At 41.4% G+C, this 21,967-nt stretch overlaps 1 protein-coding gene across 3 annotated transcripts in view; it reads right to left on the reverse strand.

Moving 5' to 3' along the window:
• PAX3 (paired box 3) overlaps positions 1–21,967 on the reverse strand; it is a 99,829-nt gene that overhangs the window by 72,804 nt on the left and 5,058 nt on the right. The window contains exon 5 of one of the 3 annotated variants that reach the window (XM_003272418.3): positions 21,697–21,817. The exons of the other annotated variants lie outside the window; for them this stretch is intronic. Coding sequence (XP_003272466.2) covers positions 21,714–21,817 — 104 coding nt within the window. The 3' untranslated portion in view covers positions 21,697–21,713. Of the gene's footprint in view, positions 1–21,696; positions 21,818–21,967 lie in introns of those variants that run through there. 3 annotated transcript variants of the gene reach the window in all.

Genomic DNA, 21,967 nt, shown 5'->3' on the forward strand with positions numbered 1-21,967 from the left:
CTGCATAGTAGCCGCCACTGTTTATCCCAGTTAGGAATCAGAGGCACACTTAGTAGAAACTCTCATCTTCAATGGAAAAAAGAAAAAAAGTGCAGCAAGCCGTTCTGAAATTTGTAGAGTTGCAAAATTTGCATTAGCTTTAGTTCTCTAAAAATGTCATTATACCCCTTCTAATCTTGCTGCCCCTTCTCCCAAGCACCAGCATGTTTCCCAAGCATGGAGTAAGTGTTATGTCAACTAAAGAGGCTTAAAGGGGAAGAAAATGTGATCTAAACAAACCTCTAGGAGCAGACATCCTGCTGTAGGCTTTAATGGGTAACATTTGTTATGAAGTAATAAGAATTTGCATAATTTTGGGGAAGACTTTGTTTTCAAAGTAATTCTCTTTTTCACCTGCTTAGGCCTTTACCATGTATGGCTTTGGTTAAGTTTTGTTGATGGAGGCTCATGTTTAACCAACTGTTTTTAATTTACAAATTAAACTTGTCAGAAGTAGAAATCCTTCCCTTGGAACTCTTCCAATATGTCAAGAATTAATTCTAATGAAAACGGCATTGCCTAAATGCAGGATGGCCAGTCACTTATTTTATTTACACAAAGTCCTTCTCAGTTTCTTTGATAAAAGCAGCTAAATCTTTTTCCTCTTTCATGTTTTGTCAGCACTTGATTCCTTTTGTCCCTTGGCTATTTGCCTAGCTGTGGACAATAAGGCAGGAAGAATAGAAGCAGATTGTTGGAATGGCCCTCAATAAACCTAATTATGACATGTTGACTGCCCTCACCATGACACAGTCAGGGGACCCAGGCTTATTCAATTACCCTTGCCAGGTTTCTCTTTCAGACCTAAAGTTATCCTTTGACTGTTTGTATTTCTGAACAGTATTCATGTTCATTGTGAAAGAAAATCCCCTGGACTTTGAGGGGTTTTTAAGTTGATGCTGTTATTGTAGCTAATTTTTATTAACTGAATGATAACATGATAAAGAAATAGACTTTTGTTATGTAATAAGAACAAATCAGTGTGTGCTTAAAGTTACACCTTTCTTTCCTTTCTCTTCCAGCCAGCCTGGCAGGACATGTAACCTGAATTAATAAACAAAATAATTTCTTCAACCAGCGTGTTCCTTACAACATGATACTGAATCTAGCAGTATGGAACAGGGTTGTGGCTTCACTGTGACTCTTCTTAACTAAAAACATATAACCACATGATTTTCGGGCTTGTGTGTGTGTGCACACGCGTGTGTGTCCATGTGTGTTTAAACACCAAGAAGGTTCTTTGCTCTATTAACACGAGGAAACATAAGTTCATTGGTACCTTTATGCCAACAGCTATTTCTTCTACTGTTTAAGGTAGACAGGATGGGCAGTATTTAATTAAAACTCTGGCTGCTGATTGGAAGGACCCTTTCCTCCTCAAACAGATTGTTCGGAGATCATGCCAGTGGTTCCTGCAAAGCCAATGTATAAAAGCTGTGTGTCAAGTGAACAAAAGAGTGGAAAAATGAAGGAATGCCAAAAATCAGCTCCTGATCCATCCTAGCTTTTAAGTCAACTAGGTCTGAAAGAATTAATATTCAATTGTATTTAAAGCTGCACAAAGCTTAGCAGAAACGATTGTTACTTAGTTGCAGCATTTTTGGATCATGTCCCTTTCTTTTTCTTTTCTTCTTTTCTTTTTTTTCCTATTGAGAAACTCATTGCTTCCTTTAGGTAATTTGACAGCTCTTAGAACTATAATCGAATAAAAATTCAACTAAAACATGGCAAATTAGGTGCTATAATTTTTTAAATTTGCTCCTCAGTTCATTCTCTTCATTAGAAAATGGCCATCATTTGAATAAAAGCAGGTATAAATTGTAATCTGTCCTGCAAGTAAATTTGGAGTTTGGTACTTATATGGTTCCTAGAAAAATTAGTGTTTTAATCCTAATGTGAGAAATTCATTTTACAAAGGACTTGTGAAATAAAATATACAGAATCCTTAATATGCTCTCTCCACTGCACTCTGTTCTGCAGCTCCCTCTCCTCTCAAATGCAACAATTTCATTTTCTCCAAATTCTAAAAGGATATTTTTAATCTCAAACATCCAAAATGAATTGTACAATAGTCTTTAAGCCCTGTTATACATTATTAATATAAGTAATTTTGACAAACTACATATTTTTCTTCTTTTGAAGAAGTCATTCTATAGTTTCATTTTAGCATTTGTTGATTTCAGTTTCCTTAAGAAGTATAAATTTATATTTATATTAATATTAAAGTCTCTGGCAAACTGTAAAAATAATCATCTTCATACTTTAAATTTTTTTAAATCTTTTTTAATAGAGAATGGAAAATAGTAAATGTCTCAACACTGTAGAGTTAGCGTTCTTCCTAAATGTTCAAATTATTTTAACCAGCAAACGTAATGACCTCTATAAAGGAAGTTTTTTGTTTTTTTTTTTAAAGTCTGCTTTTGCTACTTTAGAGTAGATATGTTATTAAAATATCCAAGATGTCTCAATATTTTAACTTGAAGCATATGTATTTTCGCATTCCCTAAAATGTTTTAATGTTTTTATATAGTTAAACAGAATAACAACTCTTCTTCGAATCTCAACCAGCACTTCCCTAAGAAAACATGGAAAAAAAATAAGTAGAGGAAATCAATACTCAGATGGAGTACCGCTCACCACCCCAAGCTTGGCAAAGCATCATGAATGCCTGCCATTTTAAAAGCTATACAGTTATCTCGCTATTCAAACTATATTAAACAAATTCATGCCGTATCTCTCACAAATTCAACTTCTTCAAACCTGCTAGGACCCAATTCATGTGGCAGAATCAGTCAGTTTTGTCTGTGGATATGGAAAAGGGAGTCAATAATTTGAATTGTTTTGATTTGTATGGAATTACTCAACAAAAATCCCAATGTTAGCTAGAAGTGAAGTGGCTAAGATCAGATTTCTTCTTTAATCTAAAGGTCAAGTAGTGACTTTCTCTCTTATTAAATAAAAATTTTAATTTCGATTCAAAGTTCAAAATTGCAATATATTTGATCTGAGTACAGGATAATCACTAAGAAAAATAGAGACAAACTCATATGGTAAATAGCAAGGCTTATGATTCTGAATGTACAAAGGGTATAGTTCCTCTTCCTAACATTCTCGTTTTATAACGTTTGGCTTCTATTTTAAAAGATTAGTAAATATTTTATGACAATATTTGCTTACATGTATTTCCACAAACCTGTTTAAGATAAACTACAATAAAGCTTGAGCCATAGATATCAGGTACATACAAAAAATTATGCATGCAAATATTAATTTGGATATTTTATATGCTCTAAAATTTTCTCGAACAAAAAAAAAACCCACCACATTTTCAAAGTGCGTTTTACGTTGTTAATTTTACCATTCAGTCTTTGTAATTAAAAAGTGTAATATTTGAATGAATCATTGTCTACCTTCAGAATATGTAGCTGAAAAGTCAATATGTTGTGTAGATGATTTTTGAAATAATTTTCCTCTACAAAAATAAAATAGTAAAAAAATGGGAGGATGAAACTTAGTAATATCTCCTCTTGACAGGCTATGACATTTTGCTTTGGATTGTTTTCAATACAACAAAAAAAAATTTCTTACATTCTTTCCAAGTTTTTAAATGCTTCAATGTCCTTACAAAAACAACAAAAGTTTTCAGATTTGAAATGCTCTCCTGTTTAATCTTCATGAGTTTTCTCTGAAACTCTGTTTGGCATTGAAAATTTTGATTTATTCAAATAAGATTCTTAAATATGTGAGTGTATATATGTGTGTTTCAGTTAAGAGCAAAATCTTGTTTGCCCCAATCAGTTGGGACAACCGCTAAGTGTGAGCCATTAGGGCATTAATTTATAATATGACTTAGAATCATCTGAAGTGAATGCACTATTGTCTGAGTCTTCTTCTCTTCAAGACCAGACAGCTTCTAGCTTTGTGGTCAGTAGCCAGAAATCCTGTGTGTCCCTCTCTGGACACAGGAAGAAATCGTCCAGGCATAGACGAACGAGGGAATGTCACCCTCCTGTGTAAGCAATTCTAGCTTCCCGGCAGAATCAAGTGCAACCCATTGAAAGTGAAGCTCTCAAAACAATACCCGGAGGCCTTTCCAGCCTCTTCTGGAAGCCACAGCTTTGACAAGAGGTGCAAGAAAACATGCATCTCCCTGTGTGGATGGAGAAGAGCCGGTGTGTTCACCTGTGATACTGCACAGAAATGCTTCTTCCCAGCAGGCTTCATTTCCCACCTCCTTCCAGCACCTAAAGGCATCTTTCCCCTCAAAGACAAGGCAAGGTAGGAGTTGCTCATCTTCTAAGATATCAAGGGTCCCGTTCCTCTCCATCCTTGCCCTGATTCCCCCACTGCCTGGGGGCCCCACGGTTTCCTCGAGCGGCTGCCTGTACCTTCTACAGGTCCGCTGAGAGGTGGATGGGGCCACAGCTGCCACAGCCTGCTAAAGCTGAGAGAGACCGTGGCCTTCACCTCCCCCAGAGCTTCCATTTGTCAGAGGAGGGGAGAATGAGGTCCAGAAAGGGCAAGCAACCTGGTCGCAGTAATAGTTTCAGAGATCTACAAGAAACATCTAGAAACTGCCTAACACAACCTTTACAGCTAAGGGAACTAAACCTCTCTGCATCCTCCAATTAAGGGTTTTGCCCACCTGCCCTTATGCAGTGAGTGGATGTTTCTCATCTTCTTGTGAGGAGTCGGTCCAAGATCCCCCCTAAGGGGCTCCCTACAAAGACAGAGGATGCTGTGTAGAGTAAGAACCATATGGGTAAATTGTTAGTCAAAGCAGACTTTGACTTCTTGAAGCAAACAAGATAAGGCACAGGAAATGGAGAAGCACCCTGCTTATTCTAAAGTGCAAGATACAAGTTGGCACTGTTAGTATTTGGCTCTTACGTGGTTGTTCTGACTCACACTTTACACACAGAAGCGTACCATCTCTCCCTACCTCTGCTGAATGAGGACAAGGGTACATGCGGTTTTGTGGGACCTGAAGCTTTTACAATTTAGGGGGCTCCTCTTGAGAAATAAATACAATATATCTTAATTTTGCAATATTTACAAAAATCTAATGACATAAAGATGTTTTTAGGTGATCTGTCATGGATCCACTAGCTGTGGCTGGGGGTTGGGGAGGCTTCTGGCCAGGGAGGGCCAGAGATTTAAATCTCCAGAGACTCAAATCTCCAGAGACTCCTAGACTCTCGGTCTTGAGACTCTTGAGATCCTCAGAAACAAATCACAGAAACAAACCTCAAAGGTGAGATTCCCGTAGGTTCATTAGCTCCTTGCTGAACCCACCTCTTACAGGAACCCCTCCTGGGGAGACGTGGACCGTTTTTCTAGACGCTCATACTCCCTGTCATTACCTAATATTTATAAAACACAAATCAAGCCTGAGTGCCCACTTCGACAGCCCAATAGGAACCCAAGATCATTTAAATCAAGCTTGTTCAACCCATGGCTCACGGGCCACATGCAGCCCTGGATGCTTTTGAACACAGCCCAAAGCAAATTCATAAGCTTTCTTAAAACATGAGTTTTGGCCGGGCGCAGTGGGTCACACCTGTAACCCCAGCACTTTGGGAGGCTGAGGCAGGTGGATCACGAGGTCAAGAGATCGAGACCAGCCTGGCCAACATGGTGAAACCCCGTCTCTACCAAAAATACAAAAATTAGCCTGGCATGGTGGCATGTGCCTGTAGTCCCAGCTACTCGGGAGGCTGAGGCAGGAGAATCGCTTGAACCCGGGAGGCGGAGGTTGCAGTAAGCTGAGATCGTGCCACTGCACTCCAGCCTGGCAATAGAGCGAGACTCCATCTCAAAAAAAAAAAAAATTAAGTTTTTTTATGATTTCTTTTTTTTTTTTTTTAGCTCATCAGCTATCGTTAGTGTTAGTGTTAGTGTATTTTATGTGTGACCGAAAACAATTAGTCTTCTTCCAATGTGGCCCAAGGAACCCAAAAGATTGGACACCCTGATTAAAATGGTCCATGAATACACTGGCAATTTCTGAATCCCAGATATCATTGGTGGACTCAATCCCAGTTGTTCCACTGAGACCCTTTGGTTTACATGCTCCAAAGTGATTTGTTTCTAAGGATCTCAAGAGTCCGAAGACTGAGATTCTAGGAGTCTCTGGAGATTTAAGCCTCTGGCCCTCCCTGGCCAGAAGCCTCCCCCACCCCCAGCCACAGCTAGTAGATCCATGACAGACATCCTTTGTACCCCAGTCCTCTAGAGGAGGGGAGTCTCATTTCTTCAAACCTCTGACAACTGTCCAGGAGCCACTAGAGATTTAAGAGCTCAGCCCAGACTTCTGCTCCTTGGGGAAGGCTGTGAGTTCTAAGGTGAGATGAGCCCCACAGTTCTTTCCCAGTCTATGGCTCTTGGCCAAAGAGACCCTTCTTGTCCTTCTGCTTTTTGCCAGGGAGCCCAAGGGACACAAGCCAAGGCCCTTCCCTGGCACTGAGGAAGTGAGGGAAATCCACTTGTGGTGGATGGATGCTCTTGGTCTAAGCTGGCTATGTCTCCTCCTGGACAGCTCAATGGAGAATTGTGCCCTAGCAGGTCCTGCCCACCAGCAAGGAGCTTCTTCATAGCAGAACTAATCCTGCCCTTTCACAGTGAAGACAGGATCTGCTGAGATGTGATTTTAGGGGAATCAGGAACCTATCACCTGCCCCCACCAAACACGGACACCTGAAATTCCACCATTAGGGATTCATTCCTTCATGCTAAGTTGTCAGCTCTCAGTGTCCTTCAGAAAAGAGCAAATACTTTCCATTTACCCAGTTAAAGGCTTAACCAGTTGAGTTTCCTTTGTTTTTTGTTTTTGTTTTTGTTGTTGTTGTTGTTGTTGTTGTTTGTTTGTTTGTTTTTGAGATGCAGTCTCACTCTGTTGCCCAGGCTGGAGTGCAGTGGCACGATCTTGTCTCACTGCAACCTCTACCTCCCAGGTTCAAACAATTCTCCTGCCTCAGCTTCCCAAGTAGCTGGGACTACAGGCACCTGCCACCACGCCTCGCTAATTTTTGTATTTTTAGTACAGACAGGTGGGTTTCACCGTGTTGGCCAGGCTGGTCTCGACCTCCTGATCTCAAGTGATCCGACTGCCTGGGCCTCCCAAAGTGCTGGGATTACAGGCATGAGCCACCATGCCCAGCCAACCAGTTGAGTATCTATGTGAATAAGGTAGAGCTGAGTGCAAGCCTATGCGTGTGTGTGTGTGTGTGTGCGTGTGTGTGTGTGTGTGTGGTGTAGTAGTGGTAGTAGTAGGAATGTACAAGGCAAATGGCAGGGACAGGGATTCAGGAAAGGAGAAGGAACAGCACCCAAGACTGACTTCACTCTTTTCACCTAAGGTCAGCCCACAGGGCCCTTTATGGAAGGAAAGTGGGGAAAAACATTTTCAAACGGTTTGGTAGAGGAGGGTTAGGTGGTACGAGAATTTTCAAGTACGCCTGTGAAAAGCCTATACTTGTTCTGGTAACATCATTTCCTATAAATTGTAGTCTGAGTGACAGTTCTTTTTATTTTTCCTGAAGTTTTTCCGTAAGAATTTTCCAAGTACCAGAAATTTCAATGTGAAAGATAGTCATTGTCTTACCTAATGAATTTAACTTGGGTTTTCATGTTACAAAAAAATAGAAAGGATTCATTTCAGGGGAAAAAATGTTAGTTTAAACTAGTAACATTAAATTATAGTAATTCAATAAAATGATGAAAGTTAGCCAACAAAGATTCAGAAAAAAAATTGGCTCTCTGTGTCATTTGCATTTTATAATAAAGAAATGGTTGGTCTCCTTATCTGACCAACATATGTACTGGCACCCCATTAGAAAGAGAGTCCATGGTTAGGCATGTAATCCAATAGAGTCCAAGGTCAGGCTGTAATCCCAGCACTTTGGGAGGCTGAGGTGGGTGGATCACCTGAGGTCAGGAGTTCGAGCCCAGCCTGGCCAACATGGTGAAACCCCATCTCTACTAAAAATACAAAAATTAGCCAGACGTGGTGGCGCATGCCTGTAATCCCAGCTACTTAGGAGGCTGAGACAGAGAATTGCTTGAATGTGGGAGGTGGAGGTTGCAATGAGCTGAGATTGTGCTGTTGCACTGCAGCCTGGGCAACAAGAGTGAAACTCTGTCAGGAAGAACGAGAGAGAGAGAGAGAGAGAGGGAAGGAAGGAAGGAAGGAAGGAAGGAAGGAAGGAAGGAAGGAAGGAAGGAAGGGCGGGCAAGGGAAGGGAAGGGAAGGGAAGGGAGGGAGGGAGGGAGAGAGAAAGAAAGAAAAAGGAAGGGAAAGAGAAAAAGAGAGAGAGAGGGATGGAAGGAGGGAGGAGGGGGAAGGGGAGGAGAGGGGAGGGAGGAAGAAAGGAAAAAGAAAGAAAGAAGAAAGAAAGAAGGAAGGAAGGAAGGAAGGAAAGAAAGAAAGAAAAAGAAAGAAAGAAGAAAGAAAGAAAGAAAGAAAGAAAGAAAGAAAGAAAGAAAGAAAGAAAGAAAGAGAGAGAAAGAAAGAGTCCTGTGCAATGGCTTAGTTTCAATTTTCCTAAAAAGGACAAATAATATAAGACAAAGGTATGCCGGGAAATGAGTGAGTACTTGCTTTGACCTCCACAAGAGTTGTATTTCCCTGCTTTTTACTGACAACTCATTGAGCCTCTTACAAAAGCAAGATGAGACGGTCATCCCACTTATCCATTGGTTTTATGTTCAGGAATGCCCAAGAAAGACCAGCTGATACTTTCCATAGACAAGAAGAAGACCCAGAGGAGCCAAGGCCCAAAAAGTTTACTGAGAAGCCCAGAAACTGAATCCAAAGTAGAACAGGCCTTGAGTTTCCATCCTGGCCTCCTACTTGGAGCGAATTCCTCTAACTCCTGCACTCTTAAGCCTGGCTCTTTGTAGTTTCGGACATGATGCTAAATCCCCAGTCTTCCATTCGACTTCTGCTCTCAGACAAAAATTCAGCAAGTATTTAGAGCTTGGCAGGGCCAGTGACCACAAACAGACACTGGCTTCTAGTAAGAAACTGTAAAAGTTGCCTTTCTGTTGCCCTCTGATAAATGTGTGTCATGTACACACGTGCCCCAGATGTGCCCTGTCTGCATAAAAGCCAAGCACATCTACCACCTGGAAAGTTTCCACACTGGATCAATTCCCAAATTATATTCTGCTCTGGCATACTGCTAGTCCACCGGGGGCACCGTAAGGAAACCACCATTTATTTGCTTAACTTGAAATGGACTTTCAGCCTTCTTTAGAAATGGTCTGAGAGGGTGTTTTAGACAACCCAGAACTTCCCAAAATGTAACCAACAATTCCAGATCCCGTCTACTTGGGAATTGTGAAATGGAAAATTGAAACATTTTCCCCAGATGAATTTATGTTCCACTTCCTATTTTTAAAAACTTGTAATTTTACAAATCAGAAGCAAAGGGGCTGCTCTCCCCACAAAACACCTGCTCTCTGACATTAAGCCTGGAGGTTTAAGTTCCCTGGAGGATGGCTCTGCCTGCCACTTCCCTTCACCTGTATGGATAAAAGCAGTGTGATGATCTGTCAGTAACCTAAAGCTTGGCCACTATGGGCCTAGAAGCAAATTATTTTATATGGTCTAAAAGTTTATTGAGAACATCACAGCAACTTGACGAGCAAATGAAAATTTTCCATGTTGATATTAATCCTCTGTAGACTTTCCTTCCTTTGCAGAGAGCTGCATACTTTTACAGGTAGTAATCAGATGCCACAAACTATGAGCCTGATTCAACCCAAATCATGCAGAGCAGGGAATTTTTAAAAAGCTGCTTTTGATTTTTCTTAGCTCTTGGTAGACACTCTTAATGCAGGCCTCTTTCCATCCCCTAACTGACCCCTTTAGATTTCCATAGGCAAGTCAGAGAGAAAGCAAGAAGGGAATTGAGGGCACCTTGCTAGCCGTCTTCCATCTAAGCACAAACAAAAGTTCTAGAATTAAGAAAATGCATCCTCCTGCCTTACTGGCACACTACGTCCTGCACATTCCGGGCCTGGCCGCAAGAACAGTCAAGAAAGAAGACATGTTTTTGGTTTTTTGTTATTTTTTTAAAACCAAATCAAGATTTTAATTTCCAGAAATAAATCCTTCGCCCCTAACTTGTTCTCCTATTTCTGAAAGGCCCATTCCTAAGAAGAAATGACTTGAAACATTTGCTCTATAATATTCGTTGGCATTCACAGCTCTGTTTTTCTCGGGAGGGTTTTGAAGGGGTTGTTTTTCTCATATACTTGGAGCAGAGTCCTTTCTGGCTCATTTCACAGACTGAAATGTCTAGCTTAGGTAGACCAGGTATTCAGCAGGGCAACAACTGAATTCCATGGCATCAGATTTAAGGGAAAATAGATGAAATGATTTGGGGGAAGCGAGGTTTTTGAAAAAAACATAAAAAGTCTTTTGTGCAGAGATGGACATGGATATATACTCTCTAAAAATTTACAAATGAAAAGTCAGCCACTCCCAAACTCAAGAAACCCCTAGAGCATCCGGGAGCACTTCTGAAAAATAAATACAAGACCAGATTTTCTTATTCATAAACCACTCTCTTACTAGTTCAAACCTGATTTGGTGACCTTGGAGACAATTTTTCTTTTCTAAGTAAATAATTATAATAAGTTGCCTCTAAGTTGTTATAAAACTACCCACAATTTTTCTGGCTTACAAAGAAAAATAAGAATGCTTAACATAAAGAGACTACTTTCGATGGTGCCAAACTTGAATAAATAGTAATTAGGGGAAAAGTAGAATTTTCAAAAAGGAACCAATAAGTCAAAGAAAGAAGTTTTCCTTATGTTTAGAGAATGTTCCATTCGAAGAAGCAATAGAATATTGGGGGAATGTCCAGAGGGTAGTCATTGTTAGCAGAACAACCCTAAGCAGTAATTTTGAAACCCATGTTCCTCCTCAGATAGAGTGATAGGAGAAAATGTATCATTTTTCTTGTGCCAGTGCCCAAAGGCAAACACTCCTGCACCATGCTTTCTAAGAACTTCCCCACCATTTGTTCTCAATGCAGAAGCTAAATTCCACCAAAGCTACCAGAATTACAAATGTCATTCCTTTTGTCCTTACCAGGGAGGAATTATTTTTACAAATAAACTCACACATGTGCCAAATGGTGCTGTCAGATTGAAAACAATCTACATGTTGTTAAATAAGTCATCCTTTGACAATACGATGGAGTATTATGCAGCTATACGAACAAGACATTATGCAGAATAATTCCTGAGATATATTCTAAAGTGGAAAAAAAAAAGTCAAGGTGCAGAAAAGTTTATCCTGTAGGTAGGCTACCGTTTCTGCCAAAGGAGGAAGATAATATTTTTAAAAAGAGAGAGAAATGTAATTGCTTGGTTGGCATAGAGTGTCTGGAAAAATAGACAAGATACTGGCCACTAGCAGACAGAGGTGGGAGGAAATCTAGTCACCGTATATCCATTTATATCTTCTGAATTTTGTGCAAAGTGAATGTTTTACCCAGTCAAAAATAAATACGATATATTTTTTTAATCTGACAAAGTATATATTTCACTTCAGTGTTTGGGTCAACAAGAGTGCAATCCTGAGAATAAAAGAACATTTCCCTTTGGAGGCTGAGAGTTGGCCCCCATAATCCAGGAGTCTCCTTGCATCTAAAAGCCTTCAGGGGGCCAGGACTGTCCAGAAGGAAGGCCCCATAGCTCGCCAGCGAATTTTTATCAGTTCACTGGGGGCCCGGCTGGCCAAGGAGCTTCGGCTGCCTGCTGCGAAGCCTAAGCCGCAACAGCTGCATAAACTGGCTGTGCCCCAGCCTGACCTATTTTGGAGACAGGTCAGACCAGTGCATGCGGGGATAAGAAAACAACCTTCCTTGCAGCCAGTGGCTGCACTGCCAAGCTGCGCCAGAGGGAGAAACATGGGGGCAGGAGCTCTCCTGCTCCTAGGAGCCTTACTAGCCAGGCTATTTTCTTTTTCACTCTCGCACTGCACCCCAATAACACAGGAGCCCCCAACCTTTTGGGACGTAATGGAGGAAAATGGAACAGAAAGATCATTAAAATGTATCCTTCAGCTTGAAGAATGCTACTTTGGAAGGTATCCTTAAAACTTCTGAGCTCCAGTTTTAAAGGAGAGGGAATTAAGAAGAATCATGCACAAAGAAAAAAGAATGCACACAACCTCACGTGCAGAGCTATAAAGACCTTTAAGAACAATGAAGCAGGCTGAAGAGGGGATATAATGAGAAACTGTGCAAAAACAATTCCCCAAAAAGAAAGACTGTAACAGCATTTTAGGAATAAGAATGGATGTATGAGACTCGTTTTCAAAAAGCAACGTATTTGTCAATTCCTGATCTGCTGGAAAAACTTGTGCCAAATACAAAGAAAAGTTTGAGTTGGAGTTTCAAAAAAAGCCAAGTTAATCTAAAAGAGAAAAGTAACCTTTTAAGCTGGGAGGAAAAGTAATTAAGAAGCATGTTTTGACATCTCAGCTAATGGTTTTAGAATTTTATTTTTTATACCCGTTAAATCGAATTTTTTTACTTTCAGTAGTTGCTCACAAACTCAATTTTTTGACTTGGTGAAAGCGGACTTGGTGTAGGGTGTGTGTGTGTGTGTGTGTGTGTGTGTGTGTGTGTGTGTGTGTTTGGTCTTCATTGTTGCTTCTAAGCCCTGAATTAGGCTTTATCTGCCCTTGGGCAGAGCCCATCTGCTAGTTTGTAGGCTGGTCACTTTCTGAGTGTTCAGAGATTTTTTTCCCCTGACCAAGACTTTTGAGTTTTGCTGCTAAGTGTAATTTGCACATAATATGCACCTTCTCATTTCTTTCTCACAGAATCCTGGAAAGCTGGTATGCAGTTCCCTATGTTAGAGATGTCCAAACTGAAGTTCAAAAGGTCACAACTAAAATGTGCTTGGTCTCAATTTTAGAGCAAAATTGGTGATGCAAGAGCAGACCACTTTCACCTTGGGTACTGTGTTTTTATAAGGCAAGAAAGATCTGAAAAGGTACTTTGGAGTGTGTTTAAGTCAAACAAGACAAAAAACATTCAACTGCTTTAGTGACCTCATTTGGGGAACTGGCCAAGTGGGGATTCATAAAGAAGAAACCTATTGCTTTTCTTACAATAAAATGAATTGGACCAATTAATTTTCTTTAGTTCAGGTTAAGCTCAACCATGATGATTGAGACACACACATGCACACATGCTTTGGCCAAGATTTTCTTAATCATCATATTACATTTGAATATTGGAAGAATTTAAATATATGTTTGAAGACAGATTCTATGAATCTATAATCATTTAAAAATAAAATGCTTTTGAAAGAAAGAGGTAGTATGAAGGAAACTAGGAAGTTAGTACTCAAAGGCAAGGGCCAATGAACTGGGTAAGAACCAAGAGCCTGTGAACTGGGTGAGTTATGCCTACACTAGAGTTTGCCACTAAAAGGGTAGGGGGCGAAGAGGGATATGTTTAAAAGTCACTTTCATTTTCTGTATATATGTACATTTGGCATATCTGTGTGCCTGTAAAAATCACAAAATACAAATGTAGACTTTCTATTAAAAATGCAAATGTGTATGTGACCATATCAGCGTTTACTATGAGAGTACACAATAATTCCATGTTGCAATAGAAATTTCATAGCAATTAACTTTTCTTTCTTAATATTCTACCCCAACTTACTTATTATTTCCAACCATTAACACAAGACCAAATACATTTAATTCTACAGTTGTTTCCATAAATATGCCTACTTTTCAATTACAGAAATTTTGAAAATCTACATTTAAGTCTTGATAAAACTATACTACTTGAATTATCCATATGATCCTGTAAATTTTTAAATGCTGAAAATCAGTGGTATTTCCTCTCCCTCAACCCTATGTTGGTTAACCAAAAAAAGTCTCCCATCCCATCAAAGCATTTTGATCAGCTATTTTTTTTTTTTTTTTCCTGAAACGGAGTCTCGCTCTGTCTTCCAGGCTGAAGTGCAGTAGCACGATCTTGGCTCACTGCAACCTCTGTCTCCCAGGTTTGAGCAATTCTCCTGCCTCAGCCTCCCAAGTAGCTGGGGCTACAGGCGTGTGCCATCACACCCAGCTAATTTTTATATTTTTAGTAGAGACAAGGTTTCATCATGTTGGCCAGGCTGGTCTCAAACTCCTAACCTCAGGTGATCCACCTCCCTCAGCCTCCCAAAGTGCTGGGATTACAGGTGTGAGCCACCAGGCCCGGCGGCTTGATCAGCTATTTTTAAACAGAATATGTTGGATTAGGTCCAAGATGCGTCGGAAATTGGCTTCTAGAATTCAGAGTTGATATTCACATACTATTACAGATACAGTAAATATGGCCAAATAAAAGTACATAAGAAAGTATAGTCAAGGAATTACTGAATGAGTTTAAGGAGCCAAACATACAGCTAGTTTAATAGTTGCCTATCTTGAGTTCTAATCTGTTTTGCTAGGGAAGGAAATTTATCAATCACTTCAGTAAGAGGTGGACATAAAAACTCAGACTACTTCGATCAACTTACTTTATCACAACGTGGAGGTGTTTTGTGTTGTTCTGTTTCACTTAAAATCCTGCAGCAAAATGTAAAATGGTACGAACTTTGCTATATGCAATGTGCAAGGCAAAATGCTTTCTCAAGATTTTCCTTTCCCCTAGAAGAAATGTGCATCAAATCACATTCTTAACACTGTTGCCCTTTATTCAATACAATTTCATTTTCAAAGACAAGTGGCCACTTCAACAGCAGAAATTACCTGTTGGTGGTTTTTAAAAAGATTTATCAGGAAGGAAAGAAGGAAAAGAAGAAGATAAGAATTTATAACACCTATGATTCCTCAACTGTCCTCAATAACTATATTTCATGGTTTTCATATCTCCCTTTGACAATGGTGAACTTTCTGATTCTTCTCTCATGAATCGATGTTTTATGATGTTAAATAGGCATTTTGATAACTGCGCATATTCCAACTAAAACTTGGAAATATACATATTCTGTTCATTTTGGAGTATAATCTCAGCTTAGGTAATTTGAAGAAAGCCTCCCTAAAGGAGAGGTGTTCTGCTTCCAGCAAAATCTCACAGTGCTATTGGAGCTCCGTATTTCCCAACACTGTAGGGTAGAGCTAAAAGCTGAGTTGTGTCTTGCTGTACCGAAGATTGGTGTGAATGGGACAAAAATATCTTTCCCAATAGGGCAGAGGATGGCCATTAGGGGATTAGTCTTTTCAATAACCTTTATTAGGAAGGAAAGAAAGAAAATAGGTACTGAAGGTAAGAATTTATAACACCTTTTATTCACCTATTATAGAATTATAATACTTATTGCTGCTTTGGTGTTTATCTTCCAGAAAGATGGCAATATCTGAATTTTCTTCAGAAATATCTGAAATTCCTTTTCACAGTTCCCCAACTAAAGGCAGCCGGTTCTTGGGTCAGCAATTTTGAGTTGGTACTAAGATCAGGTCCAGCTTGGAGCTGGAAGCTGCTGTCCCTGGGACAGTGTGTGAATACATGGCCTAATACCCAAGGAAAAAAAGTTACTTGAACTCTGTATGTATACGAAATATACATTTGAAATATATGACAAAGAACTATCTAATGCTATATCCGGACCCAGGACATGGGAACCGTAACAAATCTGAGCTAACTGTAACTTCTAGCTTAATCTATTTCAGGCAGTTGTTCTACACTGCAATGTTTGGTAGTAAATATTTTACATCAGAGAGCATTTGAGCACAGATGGATTATTAATTAATAGGAGGATTATAGTAGAAAATATTAGATGATACCCACCAAAATTCTGCTCTGTATGTCAAGATTCATCTTGCTCAAGGGTGAACAAGAGTAAAAAATGAAACAATAAAGCCTCATGCACAACTTTTTAGTACTGAAATGAGCACAAAGAAAGAGATTCAAAAACCCCACACACAGGCAGATCCATGATGCACAGTTATGTATCCAAAGCCTAAATCTGGCATGAATTTTACAATCTCAGTTAGTGCTATTTGTTGGAATTAGCAAATTAAGCACAGAGATGGTATTTCCAAAAGATTCCTTTGCAGGATTTTTGCTTTCATAATAAAAGAAAAACCTATGCAAATATATTGAGTTCTTAAACAAACAAAAGTCGAATAGTTTATCTCAAAATCAACAGTTTAAAAAAGTCATAAAATGATTCAAGGAGATATTTCTCCTGGCATTCAACAACTGGGAGGCTGTGCTGTTACCTCAGTTTCTGATGACTTTCGAAAGTGCAATCCACAGGACAAACATATCTTCATTTTGTGCAACTAAATATAGTTTAGTGCCAGCATAATCCTTAGTGTAATAAATAAACTCTAACAATGCACATACATACACACAAACACATATCTATTCCTAAATTATGGAGGATTAGAAATATACATGAGAATCATCTAACCATCTATAAACACAGAAATTACAGAAACACGTGTAGAGAGATGTAGTCAATATAACGCTCAGATTCCTATGTATTTAATTATTCCCCACCTACTTTTACATAAAAATCTGCTATGTTTTCATTAAATAATTCCAGCTTGGAAGACAATTTTAGGGAAACTTTTGTATTTAGAAATTTAGCAACAGGCAGATAGTAACTGCCATGCTTTCTGCCACCCACCCCCCCAAAAATGAGAATCTATTTGATGATAAATTCACCATCATAGCCTCAGTTCTAAGTAAGAAATCACGATAGGTTAATTAAAAACACCCCATGAGCCTTCTCTACAAACCTACAACATGTAACTGGTTTCAGTTCCTATTTCTTAAAGAGAATTTGGTCAATTCCTCCTTAGAGATTTCAGAGGAAAAGAAGGATTTTCCAGGACAGATAAATTGAAATGATCCCGCTTTGATCTCTGTGGTTAAGAACCCCTCACAATGGAAGATGACCACTGAGGGGCCGCGCTCCCGGCTTTTTAATGCGTAACAATGGTATCAACAAACAGCTACTTAATCAATATTTGGCCAGAGCTGCTGAAAACTTCCTTTTCAGATTTTAATTCCTACTTGTAAAACAACCCCAGAGCAGCCAGTGAGATAAGACATTAAACTGACTGCTTAATTGCCTTTTAGTGTCTTGTTAGTTATATATGTACATTCTAAATGGTTCTTTAATCTTTATTTACTCTCATAGATAAGTTACCTGTCATACAGAATCCAATCGAACGTAAAACATTTTCTGTTCCAGCCCAAGCCAAACTCTCATTTCTCACCGTTTGTTGTTACTGTTGCAGCTTTTCATTTTCATTGGCCATCTACTTATGTACAACTTAAACATTTAGTCTCACAGGAAGAATTTTTTGTTGTTGTTCTCAAAATGTATGCATTCACAGATGCTGAAGCCATTCGGATTTAGCGGCCACACTCATATTCACGTGATCGATTTCTGTATATTCCTCTCGCCTGAACCGCCGCGCGCTGACTGGTTCCGCCCCACCGCCCGGGTGGGTTTTATTGCTCAGCCCTGGGGACTTTTAAATGAACCTTCAGTAATTATTACTCAGTAGAAGCCCCTACGTCCTGGTTCCGGTGCTATCAACAATCAAATCAAACCCCAAAATAAACATACGATTTCAAGCATTAATTAGAAAATCTGCATGTTTTCAATAAAGCTCTAGAAGGTAAGCACACAGCAGTCAACCAAACCAAACAAGCGAAAAAGAAAAAGCTAGGAGCTGAACTCTGGTGTTTCCTTTCAAATCGTTCCGGCAGGAAAATTGTTACCGCGACATTAACAAATAGAACACGGCGTGGTGTTCTAATAGAATTCAAGTTCTGATACTTCCAATATTTTTTAAATGGATGATCTTTCTTTGCTGAGTTTTGCAAGGACTTCAGAAAATATGAAGTTTTCTCTAAAGAATCGAGACGACGTTGAGGTCAAATTCGTGATCCTAACAAATGGACTTGGAAAGTGGGCTGGTCTGTCCACTTGAATAAAGGATCCGATGCCATAAGCCTATGATCCTATACCCAATGATTTTAATCTATGGGAAAGTTCGTCCCCCGCCTTCCCCTCCTCCCAACCTTGGACCAAAATGGCCCTTCCTGCTCACTAACTGGGAAAGAAACGGCCCTTCGTTTTCCTTGATTTCAGCAGTCCCTTAATGATAAGCGTGCTCTTTTCATGATTTCACTGGAAATAAAATACTCCAAATACCTTTAATGCTTTTCTGCGTTTTAAACTGATTAATCTTCCCCTACCTCCCCCCCCAAAAAAGCTGAAGTCGTCCTCGTTAACTTTACGAAAGCTGACAAGCTTACAAATAAAATGGAAACTTGAGCAAAGCTTTCGTCACTTTTACTTTCTCCATTTTTTTAAGAAAGCACTCTTTTTTGTAAACGTCAAACAGGAGGGAACAGATAGGAAAGGAATATAAGCCCCCAACCGACCTACGCTTGAGATCTCTTAGCGGGATCTTTTAAATTGTTGCAAACCTCCCACGCTCACTTGTGATTTTAAAAGGGAGGAAAGTCTTATGAGAGTGTATCGCCAGTCCCCAATCAAAACATCAATTTGGCAATCTGGCCTCTCTCCCCCTGCACTCCGGAGCTGCCACTTCAAAGCTGCTACAACAAGTCAGTAATTGTAACGTTGCATCTAAATATTTAAGCGAGAGTCTTGCAGTCGCGTGTCCATTTACAGTCCTCAACTGTCCTCTAATTCCATTACTGCACAAAGCAAAAATGTTTCCCAAAACTCACAAACAGGAAAAGCGTCACCCTGCTGGAGGGGGAGAAGGAGGGGTGGAGGAGGAGGAGGAGATGATGAAGGGGCAGTTTCTATTGATTAGTCACCGCTTTTGTGTTAAGGGCTTTCTTTAAAATAAGAAAAAAATGGGGGGAGGTTGCAGAAATTTCACTAATGTGAGCCTCAGGCAAGGGAGGAAAAAAAAAGAGGAGAAGAAGGGGGGAGGCGGGCTGTGTCTAGATGAAAGTGAGAAGGACATAAAGGAGGCAATTGAGTCGGCTGCAGCACGGCGAGCTAAGCTTCGAGCCGGCCAGAGAGTAGGGGAGGGGGCGGCGCGGCGCGGCGCTTTGGCGCAGAGCGCAGGATTGGGGGCCCAGCCCATTGTGGCGGCGCCCGCGGGTGCGCTCGGCCGAGCCGGGGGTGGAACAGAGGCGACCATTGAGCGGCCGCTGCGCAGGGCCGTGCCCACAGCTCCGGATGCCTCGGCCAGGACTTGGCTCCCTCGGCTGCCTCTGCTCCAGTCTCAGCGCGCGCCAGGGGCTAGGGGGATTGGGGATAGGGGGAGGGGTTCGTGTTCGTGAACCGCCCAGTCCTCTCCTTTCTCCTGGGCTGTGGAGCTGAAAGGATGGATCCAGCAAGGGATCATGCATCATGCTTAGTGCGCACCCGTTAGGGAGCGCTGGCCTGAGCGCACCAGCTCCGTAAGCGGCTCGGCTCTTGAATTGAGCTAGGGAAAAGGGAAAGTTGGGAAAGTTAGGACCATCTGGGAGAAAGGCACTGGAGAGAAAAATGAGGTGATTCTAACCTCATTCAAGGTGGCTCAACCCTTTTGTCCTAGTGTCTGCCAAGCAGACCTCAGGCCAAAGATGTCCCCTGAAAAGCCAGGCTCAGCAGCACCCACCACACCCACTAACTGGAAACGGGCAAGAATACACCACACTGGTCAGGGGACCCCAAAGTCCCTCCTCCCTCAGCTTTCTCCTCCCCCTCTGCCAGGACGCTAAGAGCGCTTTATCAACATTCATTCTATTTTACAAGCGGGCAGCCTGGGATTTTTGATGCCCAAACAACAGAGAGGAGTTTTTGAAATTTCTAGACTTCAAACTGCACCTCACTCTGTCCTGTCTCTGGGCCCCTCTTGCCTCCAAGGCTCATCTAAAAAGGAGCTAGAGGTGCTGAAGAGAAAGACACTGCATCTTCCTTGACAACCCCAAATTAAATCAGGCTTCAGCCTCCAAGGTGTGTGTGTGTGTGTGTGTGTTTGTGTGCGCGTGTGTGTGTGTGTGTGTGTGTGTTTCCAACAGCACAGCCCCCACTGGGGAGAATACTCTGATTTTTAAAATGGTGGCAATTGCCCTTGAATAGCAGCCAGCCCAGCTAGACAGCCCAAAAGACTAGAAACATTTTGTAGGTGAAATGGCCACTTTTTCCACGCTGGAGAGTCCATAAAACTTCCTGGCGCAGCAGCTATTGGGGATCATTGAATAATTCATCCCTCATTGCAAGCCCATAATGTCTATTCTCAGCCTTTTGTGGTGCTGTTTTCTCTTCTTTTCTCCTTGAATTATAAAAAGGTTGCCTTCCTTTGTTCACATCAAGCTGCTCCGAGCTGGAGCTTTGTCTGGGCTGAGCTAAAGTGTGAGTTTCAATGGACTCTCCAGGCTTTGTCTCCCAAGTTCATCTCCAAGTGTAGATTGTGTAGAGAAGGCCTTCTTTGTAAAAGCTGGAAAAGTTGTACAAATGTTTGACCAGCTCATTTGGGACGTTTTGTCTCCTGGGCCTCAGTCGCCTGTACTGCGAGAGAGCAGCCAGTCTGCCGCGCTGGTGCCTCCAGCAACAAGTAGCAAAGCCGTGAGTCCCCAGCCTCTGTGACTGCTCTGGGCTCTTCTCCCCACTGCCCACAGGAACACATTTGGTTTGGGGTTGTCTGACTCCCTGCCTTCCTCCCTTCTCAGCACCTCTATGCTGCAGCTAGGCCTGGGATAAAAGCCAAGGTGTCTTCTCAGAGACCAGGGCAGAAAAATGCACCTCTCCAAAACGAGGATTTAGGCTGAGTCCACAGGAGGCCTCTGTCATAAAGCAAAGGAAGCATCTCCCTGCCCAACCTGCTGTGGTTTGACATGTCTTTGATTTCTTGTGTGCATCAGAGTATCTACACTTGTTTTTCCCTCAAATCAGCCATTTGGATCTGCAACTTCCAAATCTAAATGTTCCTTCCAGGTGGTGTGCAGATTTTGCACTGCTTTGTAAAGCAGCTGCTCAGGAGAGCCAGTGGCTGCCACAGAGTTGGGCAATGAAGATAAAAGAAGTCCCACTTGGATGCCACTCTTGTACGGGCTCAGACCCAGCTAGTCACAGTCGGCAACGGCTGTGAGCCCACCTGGAAAGCTGCCTGTCCCTCTGGCAACTCCAAAACTAACTTTGCCCAATGAACTCCAAGTCCCAGGTGAGGAAACTTCAGGCGCAAGTGGGACCCCTGGCCACTGTTGACCATTTGTGCGTTTGAAGAGGGGCAACCACCCCCAAGGCCAAAACCACTGAGACACAATCCTCCCTTCCCCCCGCCACCCCCCGCTGTCTCCCGCTGCAATGATCCTTTCCGGGTTCAGCATTTCTTTTCTTTTCTTTCTTTCTTTTTGCGTTTGTACCCTTAAAGTTTGAGGATGACTTGCAGCAGGTGAAGGGGAAGCAAGCTGCACTTCTGTCTCCCATGGGGGAGATTTTTTTTCTTAGTGCTGACAGTGCCCAGCTGAAAAGGAATGGGGATCTGTACCACTAGAAGACAGAGGGTGCCAGGACTCTAAGAACCCAGATCCCTTCAATTTGTAACCCAGAGCTTGGGTTCCTTTCGATTCCCAGGCACACACAGGTTAAACCCCTCACATTTGAAAATCAATTTCAAACAAATCAAACCAGTCAACACACACACACATTTATAAGGCAGCCGATGTGGGGGCAACTTTTGGAGGGCCGTTGCCCAAAAGAGTTCTCTCTCTCTCTCCTTTAATGCGGGAAACTCTGGAGACCAGGACCTTTCCTGAGGGCATAAAATCTACTTCAACTTCTGAAGATTCAAGTACCCTCTATCCCCGGCCCTACAATTGCTCAGAGATGCCCAGTCTCATACATTTAATGGCAAGAGAGTGACAGCTTCCCCTGCCCCCTACAATAGAGCACAATTCACAGT

This window comes from Nomascus leucogenys, chromosome 22a (genome assembly GCF_006542625.1).
Source record: "Nomascus leucogenys isolate Asia chromosome 22a, Asia_NLE_v1, whole genome shotgun sequence".
Lineage (NCBI taxonomy): Eukaryota > Metazoa > Chordata > Mammalia > Primates > Hylobatidae > Nomascus > Nomascus leucogenys.